This window comes from Hyalella azteca, unplaced genomic scaffold (assembly GCF_000764305.2).
Source record: "Hyalella azteca isolate HAZT.00-mixed unplaced genomic scaffold, Hazt_2.0.2 contig10360, whole genome shotgun sequence".
Taxonomy (NCBI): domain Eukaryota; kingdom Metazoa; phylum Arthropoda; class Malacostraca; order Amphipoda; family Hyalellidae; genus Hyalella; species Hyalella azteca.
The window spans coordinates 109411-132672 of record NW_025940402.1 but is presented as its reverse complement, the minus strand read 5'-3'; the positions used below and the strand labels follow the sequence as shown (position 1 = coordinate 132672).

Here is a 23262-nt window from a genome sequence, read left to right as displayed (position 1 = left end):
GAACAATTTTGTTAATACGCATGAGAAATCACTAAAAACAGTGAGGCAAGTAAAATTGTATAAAAATAATGAACCATTTAAAGAAAATATCAGACCTTTTTGCTTAAAATTATAAATTTCCTTATTGTTTATAAGTAGTCATTCGCTTCTCTGTGAAGCAATTAAAGGTGCCTGCTTCCAATTTTCGATTTCCAACTATTTTCTTGTTTCTTTTCATTCTTGAAAGAACAGCTTCCAAGAATTTCTTGTGATAATTCTCTGTGAATCATTTTACTTATGCTCTGAATCGTCACCAAAACGAGCTTTTCGTTCGGATTTCGCTATTATTGAAATGTCCACCATGTTATTTTTTCATAATTGAATTTCGAAATTGATATCTTATTGATAGCGCGTTTTTCACTGAAAATTATTCATTTTATCTATCAAGGTACGAATTTGATAGAATAGATGTAAAAAATCGATGCTCTTTCAATGATCTTGCCCGTGCATCCTACGTAATGCGAAATATACCAGGCTTACTTAATCAAAATATCAATCCTTTATTATTTGAGAAGCTATTACTAATTCTTTCTTCGTGAAAACTGAAAAGCATATTTTGGTGAATGTGTTTGTTCACTGTGAATGTGTTCATTAACATGTCTTGCTGTAACGTAAGTCTACGTTTCATTTTAAAATATTTAGTCGAATGAGACACAAGTAGTTCTTCATCATATTTTCCCCTACACTGATCAGAGGATATTAAAATAAAAGTTGTCGTGATTGCCTTGCGAGCAAAATGTTGGCCAGACTTCGCCAGCAGACAGAATCTTTGTGGCCTTTCTAATTATTTAATGAATTTTAATGCGAGATTCGCTGGTATTTGGAAGATTGTGCGTGACTGAATTCGTGAAAAATGCATTAGTTGGCCTTATATAATCTGAGTAATTAATCTCGCCGCGAAATTTAATTTAGATTGCCTCGTTGTATCCCTGTACCAGTCCAGTTTTGCTAGCCTTATTTCAAAATTAATATTCGCTAATCAATGGGCCTAGATTAAGGGCTTCGTGTAAAAATTTTCTTGCTGCTTCATTATTGATATTTTCTCAAAATTTACGATTTTATGGGTTCATAGGTATCAAGTCGGGTACAATTTCATCACCGATGAAGCTGTTTGATGCAGTCGTGCAATAAATATTTTCTACGTCAGCTCCATTACTCAAAATCGTATTCATTTCAAAATTCAATTCCCTTATTGTATCCTCATTTTTTAAAAAGAGATAACACCAGAAGTCATCAATATCTTACCAGTATCAAATTTTTCTGTCGTTTGATTTTTCCAGTGTTGATTAACCACGCCCTTTCAGTCCTGCATCCAGTTCAGCTCTCTGAAAAACTTTTTGGTATTTTCAAGAACCTGTGATTGCGGGCAGTGTTTTCTGACATAACTTTTGACTCGATTCCTTGAGGTCACGAATTATCTTTGATTAGAAGCAAGGAATGAAAAATGAAAATCTATCGATTCGCGCAATGAAACCTTATTCCCGTCGACTTCGCTGAGAACCACGGAAAGAAAAAACATCTAGTTATGAATTGAACCCATTTTACCCGATGACTTGGCTTGAAAGCAAAACTAAAATTTATTTAGTCGCAAATGTATCCCTTCATTCCTTCTAATTATCTTAGAAGCAGGAAGCAAGATTATAATTCGTGGATTGAATGAACCCTTTACATGACTAAGCTGCGGGCAAAGCTACAGTCGCTCGTGCCTCCTTCGAATCTCGTATGTGGGCACGGTTACTTTATAACCGCGGTTACTTGTGTGGGATGTGCACTTATTTCTTCAAATTTCGTGTTACCCATGATGCTTCAATTTGATTTTATATTTAACTGCCATTAAACGAAGAAATTATTGTTCATTAGAGCCATTTTATCCATTGGTTTTTCTGATTATTGCTTGCTTTGCAATTATTACAAACATTTGTATTTTGTCTCGTAATGTATCACATAACAGAAATCGCTTGTATGCATTCTAGTCGCTTGTATGCATTCGACTTACTTGTATGCATTCAAATCGCTTGTATGCATTCGAATTACTTGTACATATGTATCCGTATTGCTTGTATGCGCCCTGCCCTCCATTTGACGATAGAGATGCATAATCACGTATGATTGAAAAAGCCTTCAACTTTGGCTGCCATATTGTTTGTTGCTATCATGCGCCATTGTACGTGTTGTGCATTTTTACGGAATATTTCCAGATGAATACTTAAAATTAACTGCTCTTTGTTAATCACTCAATGAATCCTATTCCTGCATTGACGTAAGACAAGACAAACTTTCCAATGCTTTTAATTTCAACTAAAGCGATCTGAAGTTCAGCGGAATATCAACCGATCTTACGGAATAGCAGAATAGAGTCAAGCTAGCGGTTAATTAACTGCTTTTTGTACTACAAAAATTTAACATGATGGTAATTATTCAAGTAACTATGGTTTTTTATTTCAGCAAAAAAATCTGGCACGTTGGGCCTGGATGGAAAACGATAATTTCATTCCGAATTGGCTTTTTAAATTGGAAGTGTAGAGATAATTCGTCTTCTTTCCCATTTTTGATACTGAAGATTGCTGACTACAGTCCGTAGAGCTAAGAATATTCTATGATAAAAAGTTATCGAAATAGAGTTGAAATCGTCAGCTCTGAAGTTTACATAGAAATTTCTTGTAGAAGGTTAAGTAAATATTAATCTGCGGTGCAAGTCATTTCAAGGCTGCGGTGCAAGTCATTTCAAGGCTGCGGTGCAAATCATTTCAAGGCTGCGGTGCAAATCATTTCAAGGCTGTGGTGTCAGTCATTTCAAGGCTGTGGTGTCAGTCATTTCAAGGCTGTGGTGTCAGTCATTTTCAAGGCTGCGGTGCAATTATGCAAAACTCATGCTGCTCAGGGACTATTGCCAAATTTAATCTCGGATTATATTTTATTTTGCCCCAAGCGGTCACTAATTTAGCACCAATTGCGTTCGTAATATATTGACAGCGGTACGAAATTTTCATGAAACTTTCCTTCTACTTATTCCACGTATATCCAGAATAAGGAAAATTTTCTAATAATGCCTTTTAAAGCTTAGCACAATAATGAATTTTATATGTTTACTCTCATAAAAGAAACTAAAGAACTTAAGACTGTGCCAAACAAGCTTTAATTCATGAACGTTTTTGCACAATTTCTTACATTTTTATCCAAAAATTTATGTTTTCGCATTGTAATTGAATTTGTTGTATACACCTTGTTGCAAAAATGGTAAATGTTCTTGAAGATTTTATAATTATTTTGTGCATGTTGTGTAGTAAATAGAACGGATATTCATAGACAGTATTGTGTAATAAAATAAGTGAGACTATTAGAAGACTTAGACTTTCTATTTTTTGTGCCGAGTCACCGAAATAAAAAACGTGCCATGAACAACTCGTGTATTTTCGAGAGCTTTTCAAGTCATTATCTCGCTACCAGTTAAAGGCTGGAGAGGCAACGACAAAGACCTTCTTTTGAAACTTCACGATCAAAGCTACTAAATCACCTCTGAACGAGCAATAGGCGAAAAAAATGAGTTATTGATTCTAAGAATTCTTCTGGATTAAGGCAAAGATTAAGGTAACTTTTCCAATGTATGATTTTTTTTAAACTTGTCCTTAATTCCGATTAGTTTTTGTACGTAGGTAAGCCGTTGGGATTATATGACTTCCGGGTTCATTCAGAGAGTTTTCTATCATCAACTGCCGCATCATCTCTTCTAATGATCGGGATTTAACAATTCCATGCAGTAGCAAATGCACCAAAAAATGCATTCACTCACATACGAATATCTTGAATCCATTTTACACTGCTCGTGTGTAGCTTCAAAAAAATAATCCAGTCTGGAGATTCTTACCTTCGTTTCCTGAGTGAACAAAATAAATCTTCGTCTCCAAACTTGGAAATCGAATCAACATAATGTCTTTCAAATTTTTGGCCGAATTGTTAGCTAAGATATTGTTCATCACTCGTTTCGTTCACTTTAATTTTACTCCTCATATTTAAGAACTGTAACTTTGATAAAACGAATAAGTCCATAGTCTCGATCATTTTGTTGAGCTCGAGTTCTAAAAATTTCTTAGGGAATTACTCATTTTGTTAGCTGCTAAATGAATACAAGTATGATTGAGTTCGATATAAATAGATCGGGAAGCTTGATTTAATCGGTCTGAATTGCCTTCTTGACATTTTTTGGCAACATATTTATTGAATTATTGTTGAATGTAATTTTAATTTTCTACCTCATTTTCAAACTTTATGGCAACTCAACTTCTTCGGAATTATGAATTCAGAGCATCAGAAATTTATAACTTTTTATTACCAGTCAATCATTTCAACTTCATCATAGATCACTCGCATCAAACGTCTCCTTGTCATCGCTCTCTTACCGTCATTGTACCGACATTATATTAGTGCGCAACTGAGTGAAAGAGATATAGAGCTGCCGGTCTAGCTTATTCACTATTATCATTATCTATAAAAATAATGATCATTATAACTATATATACTCAACTAATCTGTATTATTATTGCACCCACATTATAGTAGTGCATCGCTGAGTGAATGACTAATAGAGGCGCTGTCCTAGCCACTGCGGCAACGCCTACCAAAAGCAGCTGTCTGTGCAGAATTTCGACGGCACGATGGACATTCTTCTTCCTCGAAGTGACATTCGATATTCCTTGCAAGCCTTTGAATGTGTGCACTTTTTTACAGGAGACAACCATGGCGAATTCCCAACCCGCACTGTATTGCTACGAGGCTTCCTGTCAGAAAATACTCCGACTGTGGAAATTGAATCGCACTCGTTTTTTTAATAAATTACGTGAGATGTGGTGAATCAAGTTTTAAATTTCGAATGGTTACCTTTGTTATTTCCATACGACTTGTGTAATTTACTAACGTTGGCTTCTACAAATAAAATGGTAGCTCTGAACCACATTATATTAGACTAGATATTTTACATATATTACCTTCAATAGCGGTAGCTCCTATCCTCCCTCGATTACAGGTGTTGCTATCCTCCCTCAATTACAGGGGTTCCTATCCTCCCTCAATTACAGGGGTTCCTATCCTTCCTCAATTACAAGGGTTCCTATCCTTCCTCAATTACAGGGGTTCCTATCCTTCCTCAATTACAAGGGTTCCTATCCTTCCTCAATTACAGGGGTTCCTATCCTCCCTCAATTACAGGGGTTCCTATCCTCCCTCAAATTACAGGGGTTTCTATCCTCCCTCAATTACAGGGGTTCCTATCCTTCCTCAATTACAAGGGTTCCTATCGTCCCTCATTACAGAGGTTATAAGTGTATAATATAATCATGTTATCATTTCAAATAGAATAGTTTTATTTCATATTGTTTATCTTCCCTGTTTTATTTTATATTATTTATTTTCCCTACTTTATATTATTTATTATAGGGGCTTGTAGTATAATTTAATAAAAGATGAAATTAGGAAGATGCACAATGGGTTTTCATTGGGGCAACTTGAGATGCAAAAGATTCAAGAAAGTTGCGCATTGGAAATGAAAAAATATCTATTAAACTGGTGTACCAGTGAATACATGAAATTCATTTGAAAGGTATATTTATAGTACTTATTATGCGACAACAATCTCATTCCACTGCGAATTAACGCATGAAAAATTCGTTATGGGAGCCTTTGCCTGACCTGCCGTAATTTTCGTGTCCAAACCAGAGATGAGACTCGTTCGAAGTTCAACTCAGTCCGTTCTCCAATTTTGTGTGGGGCGTTTAGAAAGCTTAATTAGATTCTCTCATCAGAAGTATGAATTTGTAACGAGGTAGACCGTCACTTTCATTAAACATGGCTTACGGCCAACCTGCTCTCAGAAAAATGCGTATAATTTTGTCCAGATAGCGATGCCTTTTTTGCCCTTGTGTGTATCATCCATTAACCAGTTTCACTCGGCAAACGGCATATCAGTGCTACACGTCCACTCCACTCGCGCTGAGGATAGTTAAGTGTGTCACTAGTTGGACAATCATTATAACTATATATACTTAACTAATCTGTATTATTATTCGTAGTTCTGAGTGTGCCGCGAAGGCGACGGTCAAATAGACCGATCCAACTCGGTCAGTTTTTTCTCCGTCGAGCTTCAATTCCGAAATCTGGCAATAATTCAACGATCAAATAAAGTATCAATGCAAAAACTTTTGCCACTAATGTCTAGAATGTTTATTTGATATTGAGATATTCTCCTTTGAGTACAAGATCAAGAATGAGTTTCACGTTGTCGGCTTGGACATTTGCGACGTGATGCAGCTTTTTATATTGCATGCTCTCTGTAGGAATTCTACCTTGAGTTCGCTCTGACATTTAGAAAAGGAAATTTATTATTCCCTGCGTGATCTGTTCCCTTGTGGTCGCATAGTTAATTATTGCAGCACAATTTGCAATACGTTTCTCCTGCTGTGCGAAGAATATATCGAAAGCCGCGTTACTCCATGACATATTTATTCTCAAACCCTTGATTGAGGATTTGGCCATGCATTTTCAATGTTCGTTATGAGACCTTCTTGTGAAGGTTGGTTTTTGTGCCGAGTTGTATAAGTCCTGGAAATTGCCACGTTTGGTAATGAAACCACATGGCAGTTACGTTGCTATAAACCTTGCCAAAGGGTCGACCCAACGCTGTGGACGTGGGGAAAAGTTCGCTCGGACCTAAAACTGACGTATATAAAAACTTAATAGCAAAGAAAACACCACAAAATTTCATAGTATCTTTAAAGAAAACGTTTCGGAGTCCAGCTCCATCTAACGTTTTCTTTAAAGATACTATGAAATTTTGTGGTGTTTTCTTTGCTATTAAGTTTTTAGTGAATTTGCGATTCAAGCAAACGAGTGATATTATGACGTATATAATCATTGTAAACTATTTTATGTTCTTTAGAATTATCAGCGAAGAGTCCAAGTTACTAAAACGTTCTGGGTAAATTAAAATACTCGAAAATTAATGCATGATAAAAACGTGAATTATTTGCTTCCTCCAAACAATCCCTAATTATATTCCACTGAAATGTCAGAGCGGAATCTCATGTCTACGGCACGAATTTATTCCTACCTCGAATTTATTTGGTTCTTTATTCAAAGCGACCGCTTTGGTGGCTGTTTTTTTATTCTTATGTGGTCAACTCAGTACACTGCAAAGGGAATCGTGACCGAGTCTTTGGAATTGCGCGATGTGAATAGGCTGGGCAGAGATCTTCGATTTCATTTGAACTGAACAACAATCGTTCAAGAATGTTTATTATATCAAAGTTATTCAAAAAGTTTCTTGCAAGTATAATTTTCCTATTTACTAAATACATGCATGCCATAATAAATCCATAATCAAGCTATAGTTTCAGTAAGTCCATCATACTAAGTAATAACCATTTTAGTATGATATGGATGATAAGTCCCTAATTCTTCAAGTCCTATGTTTAAATCTAGATTTAATAACATTTATAGCTATTTAATCATTAATGTACTTTAGGTTGAATTTCATTGTTCGATTGGAATGTGTATTCAAAAAAAATATATTTAGACATAAAAGAATGTAATCTTTCACATTAAATAATNTTTTTTTTGTTAAGATGCTATGATAGCATATCCTCGGCTCCATTAATTCTAAATACGAGCTAGAGAGGGATATAGGTTGACATTTCCCGCGCTGCGAAAGGGGACTATCTATTAAAACACAGCATTAATAGTATGCGAAATCTTTTTTCTTCACGTACCCTAATGGTCTTGATTGACTAATCAAAGAATTATGGTTTAGTTGACTAGCCTAATTAGAACAGAATGAAAACTCTTACTTCTTCAGTATGGTTTTGACCATTCAAAACTTCGTTAACTTTAATCTATAGAGAACAAGGACTCGGTGAAAGAACATTTTAACAAAAGCCTGTGTGCATTTACGATCATTTAATTGCATCTCCTATCTACTTGGTTCTGAATGAATGTTAACAAACGAGCTCAGAAAGTACCCATGTTCCTTTGCATTTGGGTTGTGGTGTATGGAGGTTAACCCTCCCCACGAAGCCACGCGGACGAGCGACCATATAGCAATTGGCCAGGGCAGCTCTCCATGATCAAACGTCAGTCAAGCAGTCGCGGTAGAAATGCGATCTCCGTTTTGAATCCACATCTAATCCAACATTACTGACTACATGTCGTGTCGGGTTTACTGGCTTGTCTATTCCTACTTTTAAGTATTCGTGGCTCAAGCGTCGTGCGTTGTTGCTGAAAATTGACGCACTCGTATTAGTAGCGTCATACGTTATGTGTTATAGAGCTGAGTATTGACGTGTTTATTTGACATTTAATCGATCTGAAGTGCAAGTATGATGTAATGTCATTTTTACGGCTAGACAACACGCAAGCTTGCTCTAAATAATTCCGGGGAGGCAGCGTCAGAAGACATAAAGTTGAGATAACGTTAACTGCGGAATATTTCAATGTCGCGTGTTGCAAGTTGATTGCTATAAAAAATTAACTACTGTGCATTACCATAAGACTTTTCGCGCGCGATTTCGCATGTATTATAACAATTAGTCCGCCTTGAGAACTACTCCAGTTTCGCGGTAATGAGAGACGGACAAGTTGTGTTGTAACTGCGGCGGTCGAGTATCGCGTGCATCTGCAATCATCCCTTCAAGCCGCACGTGACTCCTGTGATTACAGCGCACGTATCCTGTATTAGGACTATACGGTGCACGTATCATGTATACGATGCACGTACAGTCCTCGGATACTACATGCCAGGACATGTCTTTGTTTTACGTGCTTCACTATCGTGTAGCTTTTTACTCCTCGAGTCTTTATCTTAGTTGCGCTCATAAAAGGCGGCCCTGTAGCTGCAATCCGGCGCACTCAAATTTATTTCTCCTCAAAGTTGAATGGATCATCAAAGTGAAATTGAGCTTGAAGCTCCTGGTTAGCTTGTGACCCGATGAAATGATTTCACTTAATTTTTCTTCCTTGTCTTTCCCGCTTCGATCGTTATTATTTTCACAATATTGATTGCTATGGAAAACAGTTAAACGAATTCAATTTATCCCTTCATATTGTGTCCTTGTGTTTAAATGAAAACATTCACGGTCGCAGCTTGTAATATTACCTCGATTGTAAGGGAACTCTAAATATTTTGTTTTAGCCCGACCTCGGGCCTCAACTTTGAACTGCAAAAACCCGGAAATATTTTTCTCAGTTTTTATTCACTAGAGGCTACAAAGGCGGTATTGAGTGGCTTCATTCTCATTACAATTACTCTAGCGTTAGTGATCTTTTTCCTGTTGCATATTTGATCTAAGCTTAGCCAATGGCAAAGAAATTATAAAGAATATTGTTTATATTCTCGCGCCTAAACTCATTATGATTTTCTTTCATATTTGTCTCGTCTCATTATGAGTTACACGTCTTTACTCGCCTCTAAATTATAAACTATGGAAGAAAAACAACTTGAAATGGTTATGAAGTTTTGCAGTTTTGCAACGAACTTTTTGCCAAAATTTTTGGAACAAGTTTAATTTCGTGTTTGGATTGTTTCTTCAAAGTGGAAGATTCAACTGAAGCACTCGGATGTACATCATTACTTCGGGTATTGTTTTCTTTTTTTACATACATTCATTTCAAATGATACGTTTTCATGTGGAAATATTTGTTACCTTCATAATGCTTTCAAGGATCTGCCGATTCGATGGTATTTACTTCGAAAACTTTCCGAGATATTTTGCCCCCTGTAGAAAGGAGCCCCTAGTCGGAGTTCTGCACCTAAACTGAATTACTATTTTGCTTACTACTATGCGATAAATTTGTTGAATATGTCGTTCACAATTTTATGTCCGATGATGTCTACGGAACTCTTTTTATATCACGTTGGCCTATGTTAGGTTCAACACTTGTGCATTTCAATCCCATATTCCCAGTGACGTTGGATCAACCTCAACTCGTAATGTAATTTTTTCGTCTTCATACTGATGGAACTATGCCTCACGATTATTTATTACTGTTTGGTGCCACTATATAATTCGTTACCAAATTATATCAGATAATTTATTCATGGGCAGCATATTTTCATCCCCTGGCACGTTGCACCTGTAAAAATAGATGAGAATTTGTCCAAAGGGCGACCTGTGCTCTTGTGCCTACTTTTTAGCGCATTTTCTCATTTCTGAAAAAATGTACTATTGTGCTCGCCATGTCCGTCTGTCCGTCCGTCTGTCTGTCCGTTCGTGACTTCACGTTTTCGTCGACGAGAAAATGCGCTCTTTGTCACTTACTGCAGTGAGTACTGAGTTATATTTTTTTTGCTCTTGTGTGTGACATTCTGACCTAGTTTGACACAACAAAAAGGCTTATCAGTGCTTCCTACGTACAGAAAGTGTGTCGCTATTGGACAATGTAACCCATTCAGTATTATGAAAACATAAAACAACCCTAATTTGCCAAGAAAATTGAAATCAAAGAGAGCATCCAAATACAAGCTAAATAAAGAATGTAACCTAATTTATGGTCACTCTGTACCGCAGTGCTGCGGGACGACTTCAGAGCTACCCCGGCGGACACGGTGGTGGCGGCTGGAGAGGTCGCGCTGCTCGAGTGCATGCCGCCGCGGGGACATCCGGAGCCGCTGGTGCGGTGGCGCAAGAACGGACAGGTCGTCAATATCCAGGCCTCGCACAGGTTAGGTGCAACCCTCCTCGCACTTTGTTGCTGCAACACAAACTTGCAGAGAATATCCAGGCCTCGCACAGGTTAGGTCCAACCATCCTCGCACTTTGTTGCTACAACACAAACTTGCAGAGAATATCCAGGCCTCGCACAGGTTAGGTGCAACCCTCCTTGCACTTTGTTGCTGCAACACATACATGCAGAGAAATATTGTGACTTAATATAAATAGCGATACACTTTTTACCCTTGTATGGGTCTTACTGACACAGTTTGGACCGGCAAAAAAGCGTAACTGTACTGCGTCCACTCGTGTGGTGGGTGAAATAGTGTTTCACTATTTGGACGATATGAGCTATTTATTTTCTGAGTTTAGCTCTTGTAGAATAATAGAGATCAAATTCTGCGATCATCTGACACTGAGAGAGAGATATCAGGAGGTTTACAGTTATTTATTGAAGAACAGCTTGTTTAATGGCCGAACAAATGGTAGGTCAGTAATTTAAGGTAGACATGCTTTATTAGGAAAAGGATCGTATTGACAATTTAGCAATCCTATTGATCAGCAACCCTATTGATCAGCAACCCTATTGATAACAACCCTATTGATCAGCAACCTATTGATCAGCAACCTATTGATCAGCAACCTATTGATCAGCAACCCTATTGATCAGCAACCTATTGATCAGCAACCTATTGATCAGCAACCTATTGATCAGCAACCTATTGATCAGCAACCTATTGATCAGCAACCTATTGATCAGCAACCCTATTGATCAGCAACCCTATTGATCAGCAACCCTATTGATCAGCAACCCTATTGATCAGCAACCCTATTGATCAGCAACCCTATTAATAAGCAACCATATTTGTAAGGAACCGTACTATGATCAACAGGCACGAGTTTGTGGACGAAGGCTCTGTGGTGATCCGGGACGTGGAGCAGAGCGACGCTGGGCAGTACACGTGCGAGGCCTGGAACCTGGCGGGCAGCAAGACCACGCCGCCCATCCAGCTCTCTGTCCACAGTGAGCACCTTAATGACCAAGTCTGCTGGGCAATTTCTTTATTTTCTCATCCAAAACTTGTATGATTTGAATCTTTTGAACTCTAAGAACTACCTGAGGTCTTAGAAATATTGTGAAACGAGTAATCGAAAATTGTACTCAAGCTATGAAATTTTACTCTCGGTTAAATTCAACTCTTATTTCATTTACATTCTTTGAACTACCTTAACATTTATTGGTAAATAAATATTCCTAGACTATAAAGTGAAATAACGAGCGAGTAATCGAATATAGTTACTCGTACTGATCGAGACATTTAAATCATTTAATTGAATCATCATTTTCTAATCATTTTATGATTAGATAAAGAAGACGCATGTTTGTATTGCAGTCAAGCCTGCGTTCATCCGTGGGCCTCGCGACACCGTGACGCTCACGGAGCGGACGGTGGAGTTGGAGTGCGAGGTGTCCGGCGACCCGCCCCCCCTGGTGACCTGGCGCCGCCTCAGGGGGGACTTGCCCGAGCACCGGACCACAGTACTTGAGGACCACACGCTCAGGTGATTACAGTACTCGAGGACCACACGCTCAGGTGACCACAGTACTCGAGGACCACACGCTCAGGTGACCACAGTACTCGAGGACCACACCCTCAGGTGACCACAGCACTCGAGGACCACACGGTCAGGTAACCACAGTACTCAAGGACCACACGCTCAGGTGACCACACTACACTACGCTCCAGTAAGGTAACCACAATACTCGAGGAACCACACGCTCAAGGGATTTCTCCGTTTGTTCTATTTACATGTACGGAAGATTTTGAGTTTTTTGTGTTAAAAGTTCTTATTTTAATTTCTGTAATACTTGGAACGGTAATGAACGAATATGAGCCCCCAGAAAATTACTATCTGCCACTCATCGGCATTTGCAGTTACTTAGGCTCACTAAATTGGAAGATATGTTGAACAGGGCTATTCACGGAAAATTCATGTATTTATGACACGCCATGCAGCTAGATGTGGTCGGAAAGGGAGGGTAGTATTTCATATAAAAGGCAAGGTCATGAAGTTTAGTGTCCCGCCTGTCTGTTGCCATTACGCATTGGACAAGTGAGCAGCGTGCGTTTGCTGTCGAGGCGTACTTTTCTAATGGCCGGTACGTTATCGCTACTCAACGCGCATTCCGTGTTCGGTTCCGTTTTCGTCCTACAGGTCGGGTTCCTGGTCGGAAATCGATTGTTACGTGGGTGAACACATTTAGTGCAAGTGGAAGTGAGAATGCAAGAGGGTCTGGAGGTCAGCGGACTGCCGCAACATCCGAAAACGTTAAGAGAGTTAGAGGTGTTTCTACGTTTTCCACACCGTTCAGCACGTAAGCACGATGCTATCTTGGAGATTTTGAATAGCAGTGTGGCACAAATACTCCACAAAGAACTGCAATTTCATCCCTACAAATTGTCTCTGGCACATGAACTCGGCGGAAACGAATTTATTAGTCGCCGAAATGCATGCGATGCGCTTCTTGAGAACTTGCCTTACGATGCAGTCGTTTTCCTTAACGATGAGGTTTCACTTCCACATTTCCGGCAGTGTAAACGAGCAAAACATGCGTTTTTGAAGTGAACTGAACATCGGCGTGAACTCCATCAGTGGCCACTTCATTGTGAACGCGTAACTGTATGGTGTGCGGTGTCAAAAGTCGGCATAATTGGCCCTTATTTCTTTGAGGAAAACGAATGCGCAGTAACAGCGACTGCAGCTCGGTACACGCAAAGGATCGACGCCTTTTTTGGCAAAACTGGCTGAAGTGAATGTCAGGGATCTCTGGTACCAACAGGAGAGCCACGGCCCACACAGCGCGATGTTCGATGGATCTTCTGAGACAACATTTTGCAGAGCGCCTCATCTCCTTGAGAGGTGACCTTCTTTGGCCGGCCCAATCCCCCGATTTGTCTCCGTGTGATTTTTTATGGGTTTATCTTGAATCGGATGTTTACTATGACTGTCCAAGGACCCTACCTCATTTTAAAACAACATACGTCCAAGCCATCGCCAACATACCCGTCAATATGGCTAAGCGAATTGAACGGAACTTCCAACGTCGATTAACTGAATGCATTGACAATGGGGCCGTTATTTGTACGATGTCATATATAAATCTGAGTGATACAAAAAATCAGGTAATGTCTTTTTCAATAAAATTTAGATTGTAATGATATCTGGACTAATTCTTTTTTGTAATGCTTCCAAATCAGAAAGTTTCCGTAAATCACCCTGTATCTTGGTAATTATTTTATGAAGGGCACACTTGTAATTTAAGGGAAGATAATCAGATCATTTAAGAAAAGCAAGGATATACACGAGATAGTAGTATGGTGGCTGGATGACCTTCATCCATCATCTTGTGGTCTTACCAAGAACTGAGAATTTATTACTGATTATGTTAGCGTAATTGTTATTGAGTTTTCTTGTGTCGTTACTAATTGTTTATTGGAGTTCTTCCTAATTGTTGCAGAGGTCCTACAAAGGTCCGGAATGATCTGAACATCGATAGTTCGAAAAATGAGTTCAAAACGATTACTAATTTTCATCTTAAGCGATTTCTTTGATCGAATCTTCAACAGTATAAATAATTAAATAATAATCAGTAATAATGAAATAAATTGAAAAATTGGAAAATATTGCTGGTAATTTTTCCCCTCATTGAATTTGCTATTTGAAGTTTTCACCGTAACTTGAGATCAAAGTCAAGCCTGATCCCAACTCCTGATACTGATAGGCCAGCGCTCACGTCATCGCTTGCAATTATGGCTCATGCGTTAGCCTTAAGGTTGATCTTGTACGAGAACAGCTGCTTTTGTCGGCTATATACGAGTGGAATATCTCAGCTCTGAATTGCCATCAGTTAAAGCTCACGTCTGATCGATCTTAATTGAGTGCTTAACACCCCTCCGCTCCTCCGTAATTGAGATTGAGTTAATCCGTGCTCAATGGTCGTTGCTGATCATCGCCTGACTTATGGAAGAACTTTTTTATTCTATCTGGTCATTTTATTTTATTTTTAAGCTAAATTGATGTACCCGAAAGTTGCGACCTAATGTCGTAGTTTTAATTTAATTCTTATAACGCAACTTGAATTCATATATATCCAATCTGTAGTTACGTGTGTACTGTGTAGCGTCTTGAAATGTTATAGTTATTTCAAAGATAACTCTGATTGAGGAAGTACGTTATTATCAAATGTTAATTCCTGTAGAAAGTTTACTTCGAATGCAACACAGCAAAAGCTATTGATGAATTTTACCTCGATTCAGCCTTCACAGTATGTTAGGAAACAATGAGTAATTAAATAATATACATCAGCGGTGGTTACTGGTTACTTAATCTTGCGTGCTTTTAAGAAAATGAGTAAACTTTAATCAAATATTTCTGCACCTTACTCCGTTTTACAATGGTGAGAAATCAATGCTGCTGACAGCTTACAAGATGTCCGTTGTACCCAAGTTTTTCATGTGTAACATAAATATGGGTAAGATAAATAATATAAATAGGCTTCTTGAGATCAAGAGAAGTGCTGACCTCTCACGTGATGTTGCATGAGCCGCGGCCCATTAATCCTGCTTTCCAAATCAGAGGCCAACTGCTCTGCCTACATGAGTTGCTCTGCCAACATTAGTTGCTCTGCCAACTGCTCTGCCCACATGAGTTGCTCTGCCAACTGCTCTGCCCACATGAGTTGCTCTGCCAACATTAGTTGCTCTGCCAACTGCTCTGCCCACATGAGTTGCTCTGCCAACTGCTCTGCCAACATTAGTTGCTCTGCCAACTGCTCTCAACATGAGTTGCTCTGCCAACTGCTCTGCCAACATGAGTTGCTCTGCCTACTGCTCTGCCAACATGAGTTGCTCTGCCTACTGCTCTGCCAACATGAGTTGCTCTGCAGAAGGCTTGCGATGCCTCTTGCCTGAAATACTTTGATGCTGCACCAAACCCATCACTCTAAGAAATAAGTGGAACTTTGTCCGGATAGCGATGCAGTTTTTACCCTTGTGTGGGTTATTTTCATCCTATTTGGCACCAGGAAAAATGGCGTGTTATTGATACGTTCAGACTATTTGAACATACACGTATTATTTATACGTGTCACTATTTGGACAATATTTCTGTCGTTTTTCTTTTCTGAGTGCAGCGTTGGCGCTGAGATTCTGTGACCCTTGAAGCCACGGCTCGGCTGCAGTCACGCATTACGTTCACTGAACAATAATCGGCAAAAAATTTAAATTTTCGTTTTTTCAATACAATTTGCATTGTGCTAGAGTCAAACTTTTAATTATGTCAAATGTATTTCCTGAGAAATGAAGTCGGCAAGGTTATATACGTGGATTTCACCTTTTTGTTTATGGAAATAATACCTAGATTAAAAGTCAGATATTGCGACATTAACTCTTTTCAGAAATGAAATGCGACATGGGAAGTCATATTCCTTGCCTTGCTGCCAAACTGTGATTTACTTAATTGATTTGTGAGGATAAGCAGAAAGAAGTTATAATTATGCATATATACTAAACGCAGGTGTGTGGATAACTCATGGGAAATTGTTTTGCGGATGCCTGGGTTGAAAAATTATTATCTATAGAGGCGATATTTTCATGTCTCGGCTGGAAAGATAACATTTCTCAGATCCCTGAATTGTTCATTGAATTTTTATACTTGGTTATTAATTTTTTTTGTTCACTCCTCGCTTTACACTGTTGACAAGTGAAGACAGTTTGTAAATTGTAGGCCAAAATAAGATAATGATAATTCTAGGATGGTTTCATGTATTTGAACGATTACGAATGTATTTTTATAGTAATTCCTCCTATCCCTAAAAATCTTTTCCAACTTATTATATATTCGTCCGCTAATATTGCTGCTAGTTTCAAATTGTCTGAATTTGTGATCCGTATCATGGTGATAATTTGTGAACTGAAATCGTTATTACCGGAGTAATGTTTGTAAGCTTCTTCCCTTAGCACGCGGACTTAAACCTAACGCTGTTCTTTTAAATGACGAAATCATGAAGAATCTTCTTATATTTTAACCTGACTCAAGGTCTGTCCTACCTGGGAATTTTTATTCAATTTATTAGCCCGTTCACCGAACGGTCGCTCTTGTTGAGATGAAATTTTGCCCTGGACTGCGCCGACACAGAGAAATAAGCAGGTCATTGTCCGCAAGAGCGATTCACTTCTTGTGCTTGTGTGGGGGATTCTGACCCACTTTGGTCCGGTAAAATTGCTGATCAGTGCTACGTCCGCTCTCTGCTCTCGATTTGGGTTTGAAAGTGTGCCATGATTTAGACATTACCCATTCATGTTTCAGCATGCATGATTCTCTTTAATACAATTATATAAGCTAGGGACAATCTGGTCATTTACCCACCCATTTTTCTGCCTGCATGTTTTTTGGTGGGATGGTATGAGCCTGGGACGATCTGGCCCTCCTCATACTCAAGCTGGCGCTCAAGTGACCGTCGTCCCACTTTATGACCGCCATGATGGCCCAGCTCGTGATCCATGGGCCCCACCCGTGGCCTCTTCTCTCTTAACTTATTCTCTTTTCCCCTCTAAAGTTATTGATAAAAATTGCCCGTCTTGCTGGGCATGTTTCAGAAACTGCAGAGGAATGTTTGTAGGCTGCACTGGTATGGGGAGATGGTTGCTTGTTGCAATAAAATTCTGTAGGGTTTCCTAGCGTACCTCTATCGTACTATATAATCTTTATTATGACAGTCGTTACTTGAATCGCTCCGTGTGAATTACCGTTTGAATCGTACTCAGAAAATTTGGAAAACATACGTTCATGAATTCACTGTCTCAAGTAACGAATATTTTGCAAAGTTCAACGAGAGGTTTGATGATAAAAGTAACATTCTATTCATATGATATACGGTTGCCAATTCACTTGAATTTATTTTCAATGGTTTCGTAAGAAGCTATTCGTGCATTTGTTCCCAATGCTAAAAAAGACGAACATTTGCGTTTGCCTTCCATGCCAAACATATACGAACTGTTGCGTTTATTCTCCGTGCCAAACAAAGACGAACTGTTGCGTTTGCCTTCCATGCCAAACAAAGCCTTGGGTTTGTCTTGCATGCTGAACAAAGTCTTGCGTTTGATCTCCATGCCAAACAAAGCCTTGGGTTTGTCTTGCATGCTGTACAAAGTCTTGCGTTTGCCTCCACGCCAAACAAAGACGTTTGTCCCGCAGGTTGTCTCACGTGACGCCGGCAGACGAGGACACGTACATGTGTGAGGCCGTCAACGTGGTGGGCACTGCGAGGGCCAACGCCTCACTCACCGTCTACTGTGAGTAAAAGTTACAGTTACTCTCAATTACGCCTCTAAACAAATCAAATCATTCGTCGTATGAACGAATGATTTGCGTTAATTACTTTATTGTGATTTTTTTCATTGTCCTTTTCATATTGTCAGCGTTTTAACGGAAATTAGCTATTCCTTATGTATTTTTCTTAATTATATATTACCAGTGTTGTATCGTTCACCGACGACAATGTAGTGTCGAATATAATCACCTTCATAGGGTCCTTTTATTTTAATATTGTCGGGTGAAGGAAACAAATTACCAATTCCTCATAGCCCCATTCTTATTTTAAAATGGTCAGTGCATTGCTATAAATTGCGACATTGTATTATCTTCCTCTTAATCGATCGAGCGGCAATATTCAGTGCACTTATTCAGTTATTTTTCAGCATGATGATATTCACAACATCAAGGTTTCAAATTTTATTCTTCTAGAATTGAAGCATGCATGAAATTTCCGCTTTCCGCCTAACAGATAAATGCAGGTAAAAATTTTACAGGATGAAATTTTAATTTTCGCTCAATCAGATTGCAATCTCGTCTGAAAATTTAAATTCTTTACATTAATTGCCTATTCCATCTCAACTTGTATTCATCAATGAGAGTTTTAACGTCATTCAGAAACTTGAAAATTTTTTCATCGCTGAACATTAATCAAATCAAAGAGAGCATAATTTGAATCGCACGAAAACTGATCAAATGACATGGAATGAAGATTTTAATTTAAGTTAACAGCAATTTTTAATCAAAACACCGATTAAAAACAAACACGGAACAAAAATAACCTCGTTGATTGCGTTCCCAGTTCCAGCTGCATCAAGTTTCGATGCAATCACACTCTTGGGAGCTCATTACCTCAATCAAGATGAATGCTACCCACGTGAATGTGAGCCTGGAATTAATTAACTGATTTTTGAGGATCACATTTTCTGTTTAAATAAAAACAAAACATTCCACAAAATTTTCCATTGAAATCTCGGAATTTCATCTGCATTTGTGTCTTTTCATGTTCATTTTTAATGAACTCATGCCGTTTTTACGTTCTCTGTGTCTCAGTCCGCCTCTGCGCTTCTCTTCCAATTTGGAGTTCATGGGAATTCGAACGGTACTCTGCAGATGTTTATCTACGTTGATCCTCTCTTAATTTTGCTGATACCTATCATTCCAATCAATTCGCTAAATATTAACAAAACTGCTGTTTTGTTGATAATATATTAAAATATCATAAACGACTATGATTACGATTAAAACATAAGAAACGAGTATAAAGGTCTGTAAAAAATCATAAACGAATATCATTAGAATTGAAATATCTTGATGTAACCCGCCACACAGCCGCTCCGGAGTTCCTCGTGCAACCTGAAGACGTAACCGTCGAGGAAGGCGCATCGGCGGCTTTCGAGTGTCTGGCTGTTGGTCGCCCGCCACCGCTGGTAGTTTGGAGCCGCCGTGACGACCTTAAACTGCTGCTGCCGCGCGCCAGTCCACCCTCGGCCGACCAAGAAGACTCGCCCAACATTTGGGTCAATGTAGAGGGCACCCTCATCATCAGTAAGGTCGGTGTTCCCCAAATTTCTCCAGTTATTGATTAAGTGGACTTGATATTTCTCGATTTTTTTCTTGTCGATCAAATGCTAATCGCTAATCATTTATTGTTTGATTCTAATATTTTTCGACATTTTTATTAATTTTTACCAGCGTATACCAGAAGTCTAGAGTAATTTTTATCTAATCAATGTAATCATATGGGACAGTACCAGCCAATTGCCAAATTAGAGTAAAGATTTGCTGTGCTCCTACTCTGGGACGGGATCGTACTGTAATTGTGGAGTAAACGTTAAATATACCGGTATGTTAATGGTTTACCTTCATGATTGGTGGTGCCGCCTATCACGAAGTTATTATCAACCAATTCCTCGTAATAATTTCAAAACGTAGCCTTTGCAGTCTAAAGTGCCTTCTTGCACTTCTCACTAATTCGCATGAGTTATTCAATAGCGATTAAGAGCAGGTTAAAATTCTGCCATTTTGAGCGCATCTGAAAAATCGTGTGGTAAAATTCATATTTCTACAATCGACGATCCTTGAATTTCATACCGAAAATCTGTGCGTGTGCAGTGGATTATAGAATGAACTTAACAATAAATATATTTTCGTTCTATTTTCTGGCGATACATGGGTTTGTGTCTTTAATTGATACGTGTCATTTAAGATACAGTATCACGTCCGCTAGTAAGACACTATAGCCACGTCTCAAGAACACATGCTGTGCTTCAGGTACGTCGGGACCAGGCTGGATGGTATACCTGTGCCGCCGTGTCGGCGTCGGGGTCTATCGTGTCACGGGCGTTACTCAGAGTGCCCGCCACTACCCGCCTCCCGCCACCCTTGCTGGCAGTGCGTCCCAGCGATGTATCAGTAGCGAGGTCCTCCGTTGCCATGTTCCGGTGTCAGGCCCAGGGCGACCCGACGCCGTCCATAGCCTGGCTGAGGGAGGGCGATGATACGCCCATACCCGCCGACCACCCGCGCTACACCGTCCTCGGGTCTGGCACTCTGCAGATCAGCGGTGCGTGGCGATCGCGTGTTTTTACTCAATGTAGTTGTTTCATTTTCCATTTTTTGTATCATATTGTAGTTAAATTGCTATTGTATTCCATTATTATTATTGTAGCATCTTATCCGTTACGAAGGATTTGAAAAACGCGACTTTTCGTACTTTCTTATTAAAATCGGTTTCTGCGAAACAAACAAAACAATGGGGAACATTAGTAAAAATTAGTATTGCACATGTGGTAACTAAGCTAAGTAAAACACTTTATTTCGACTATGAACACATTGATCTTAAAATCGCAGGTAAATATTCAGTTCACGATTCCTAATTAAAATACGTACCAAATATTTCCTTCAACCAGGTAAGTCGAGAGCCAGCATCGAACTAAATCGTAGCCGTTGGTTAAAATAGACTATAGCTATGCTGCGCATGACACACACGCACCAGGCGGACAATATATTTGACGAATTACCGTAAGAACTTAAAACCTAACACCGGCCCCAAATTTTGAGATAACACAAATTTAATATTTAAAAAAGCTCATCTGAAGTTCTTAAAGAATCAGCTTGGTTATTGGACGCTCCACTATCAATGTGCCCAATCGAGTGACGGAAGAGTCACGAAATTTGGCGATCCGAATCTTGGCTGAACGTTTTCTTCCATCTGCACTCTCAAGCGCCTCAACCACGCGCCCAAGAGGCCAATTGTTGCGAGGCAAGTTCTGATCCACCACCAGAACCAGATCACCCTCCTGTATCGGTCGTTTTGTTGAGCTCCACTTTTGACGGCTCTGCAAAAGCGACAAATATTCACGGCGCCAACGGCTCCAAAACTGGTCGGCGAGATATTGCACTTGCTTCCATCGACGCAAGTGGTACGCGTCTGAAGAGGTGAACAAACCAGGAGGAAAGGTATCCAAGGAATTTAAAAGCAGGAGATGATTTGGCGTTAGTGCGTCGTGGTCGTTAGGATCATAGCTTACGGCAGTTAGAGGCCTGTTATTTACGATGGCCTCCACCTCGCACATTAAGGTCGAAAGGAGGTCGTCCGATAACTTTACCGGTTGTTCGCTTAACAAGGATGACAAAACCTTGCGGACGATCCGGATCAGCCTCTCCCAAACTCCACCGAAATTACTTGCGTAGGGAGTATTAAACTTCCACTCGATGCAATGTCGCGTCATATATGCATCAATGTCTGATTTATTCCATGACTCGATCAAGGTTTTCAGTTCTCTGTAGGCTCCGACGAAGTTGGTGCCGTTATCACTTGTGACTGAAGAGACGTTGCCCCTTCTGCTCACAAATCGACTGAAAGCGTTCAAAAAGGAATCTGTTGTGAGTGCAGGTGCGATCTCTAGATGAATCGCCCGTGAGCTCATGCACGTAAAAATTACTCCATAACGCTTCTCTGACTTCCTACCGTGAACGACACTGAAGGGTCCGAAGTAGTCCACGCCCACGTGAGTGAAGGGAGGTACGTCACCCTCAACTCTTGATGACGGCAGGTCCGACATCAGCTGCGTCATGGGTTTACCCTGGTATTTGCGACAAATCAAACAATCGCGGAGGACTTTCTTTATCAAAACTGACGCACCAACAATCCAAAATTTGGTCCTGAGCGCTGAGAGCACAGTGGACTTACCTAGATGACCGCACAAGCGATGCGCTTCTTCAGCTATCAGCACGCTGATGCTGGAGGTTCCCGGCCGCAGAACGGGGTGGCGCACTGAATACTTGGCAGAGCTCAACGATAGGCGTCCACCAACACGCATCAAACCGCCATCGTCAATGAAAGGATTCAATTTTTTCAATTGAATACATTTTACATTTCTATTTAGTATTTCCCCTTTTAGTTGCGGGTATGCCTCTCTTTGTACGTATACCAAAATTGCGTGTTCAGCAGCACTCAACTCTTGTAGAGAGATTCCTCGTCGGGGAATTGACGCACGTGTTCGCAAGTAACTTGCGTACCTTTTTAACCAGGCAACCTTTGCCTTTAGTTTTAGCCAAGAGGACGAGGATTGCAGCAAAATATCTGTAGGGTTTTCTTGAGACTTGCAGGTCTTGAAGACTGTCGCCTCACTTTTAATCTCTACGTCATCGACTTCGAGAGCTGGAACCTCTTTGGGAATCTGGAGCGCGTCACGTAAAAATGAAGGACCTCTGTTCCATAGTTCGCTGCTTGACAATCCTCCTGCAGTGGAACCTCTGCTTATTATGTCAGCAGGGTTGTCTGCCGAGGAGACATGGTTCCAGTCTGTCGGAGATGTATGGCTTCTGATAAAGGAAATACGATTGCTCACAAAACGATGGAACCGCTTTGTCTCATTTTTGATGTAACCAAGAACTGTCATTGAGTCGGACCAAAAGAACCTCTTGTCAAATGAAATTTGAGATTCCCTCGTCAGCACGCAGGCCATCTCCACGCCCAATTTCGCACTGCAGAGTTCGATCCTAGGAATAGTTTTCAGAGTATTTCTACTCAACGGCGTAAGACGTGATTTAGCAAACAAGGGTGGACTTACTTCCACTCTACGTGACGAAACGAACCTTGCGTAAGCAACGGCTCCATAGGCCATTTCGCTTCCATCACAAAATACGT

At 39.8% G+C, this 23262-nt stretch overlaps 2 protein-coding genes across 2 annotated transcripts in view; both read left to right on the top strand.

The window, feature by feature from the left end:
• Positions 1-12300, top strand: part of LOC108678088 (roundabout homolog 2) — a 111262-nt gene extending 98962 nt beyond the window's left edge. Inside the window, exons 4-6 of the mRNA XM_018166431.2 lie at positions 10590-10743; positions 11627-11757; positions 12128-12300. Of these exons, the coding sequence (XP_018021920.2) occupies positions 10590-10743; positions 11627-11757; positions 12128-12300 (458 nt within the window). The remainder of the gene's footprint in view (positions 1-10589; positions 10744-11626; positions 11758-12127) is intronic.
• A 36-nt stretch (positions 12301-12336) lies between these two features.
• The window catches only part of LOC108678087 (roundabout homolog 2), a 39076-nt gene continuing 28150 nt past the window's right edge, over positions 12337-23262 (top strand). Inside the window, exons 1-4 of the mRNA XM_047882413.1 lie at positions 12337-12360; positions 17991-18088; positions 19440-19660; positions 20382-20673. Of these exons, the coding sequence (XP_047738369.1) occupies positions 18028-18088; positions 19440-19660; positions 20382-20673 (574 nt within the window). The 5' untranslated portion in view covers positions 12337-12360; positions 17991-18027. The remainder of the gene's footprint in view (positions 12361-17990; positions 18089-19439; positions 19661-20381; positions 20674-23262) is intronic.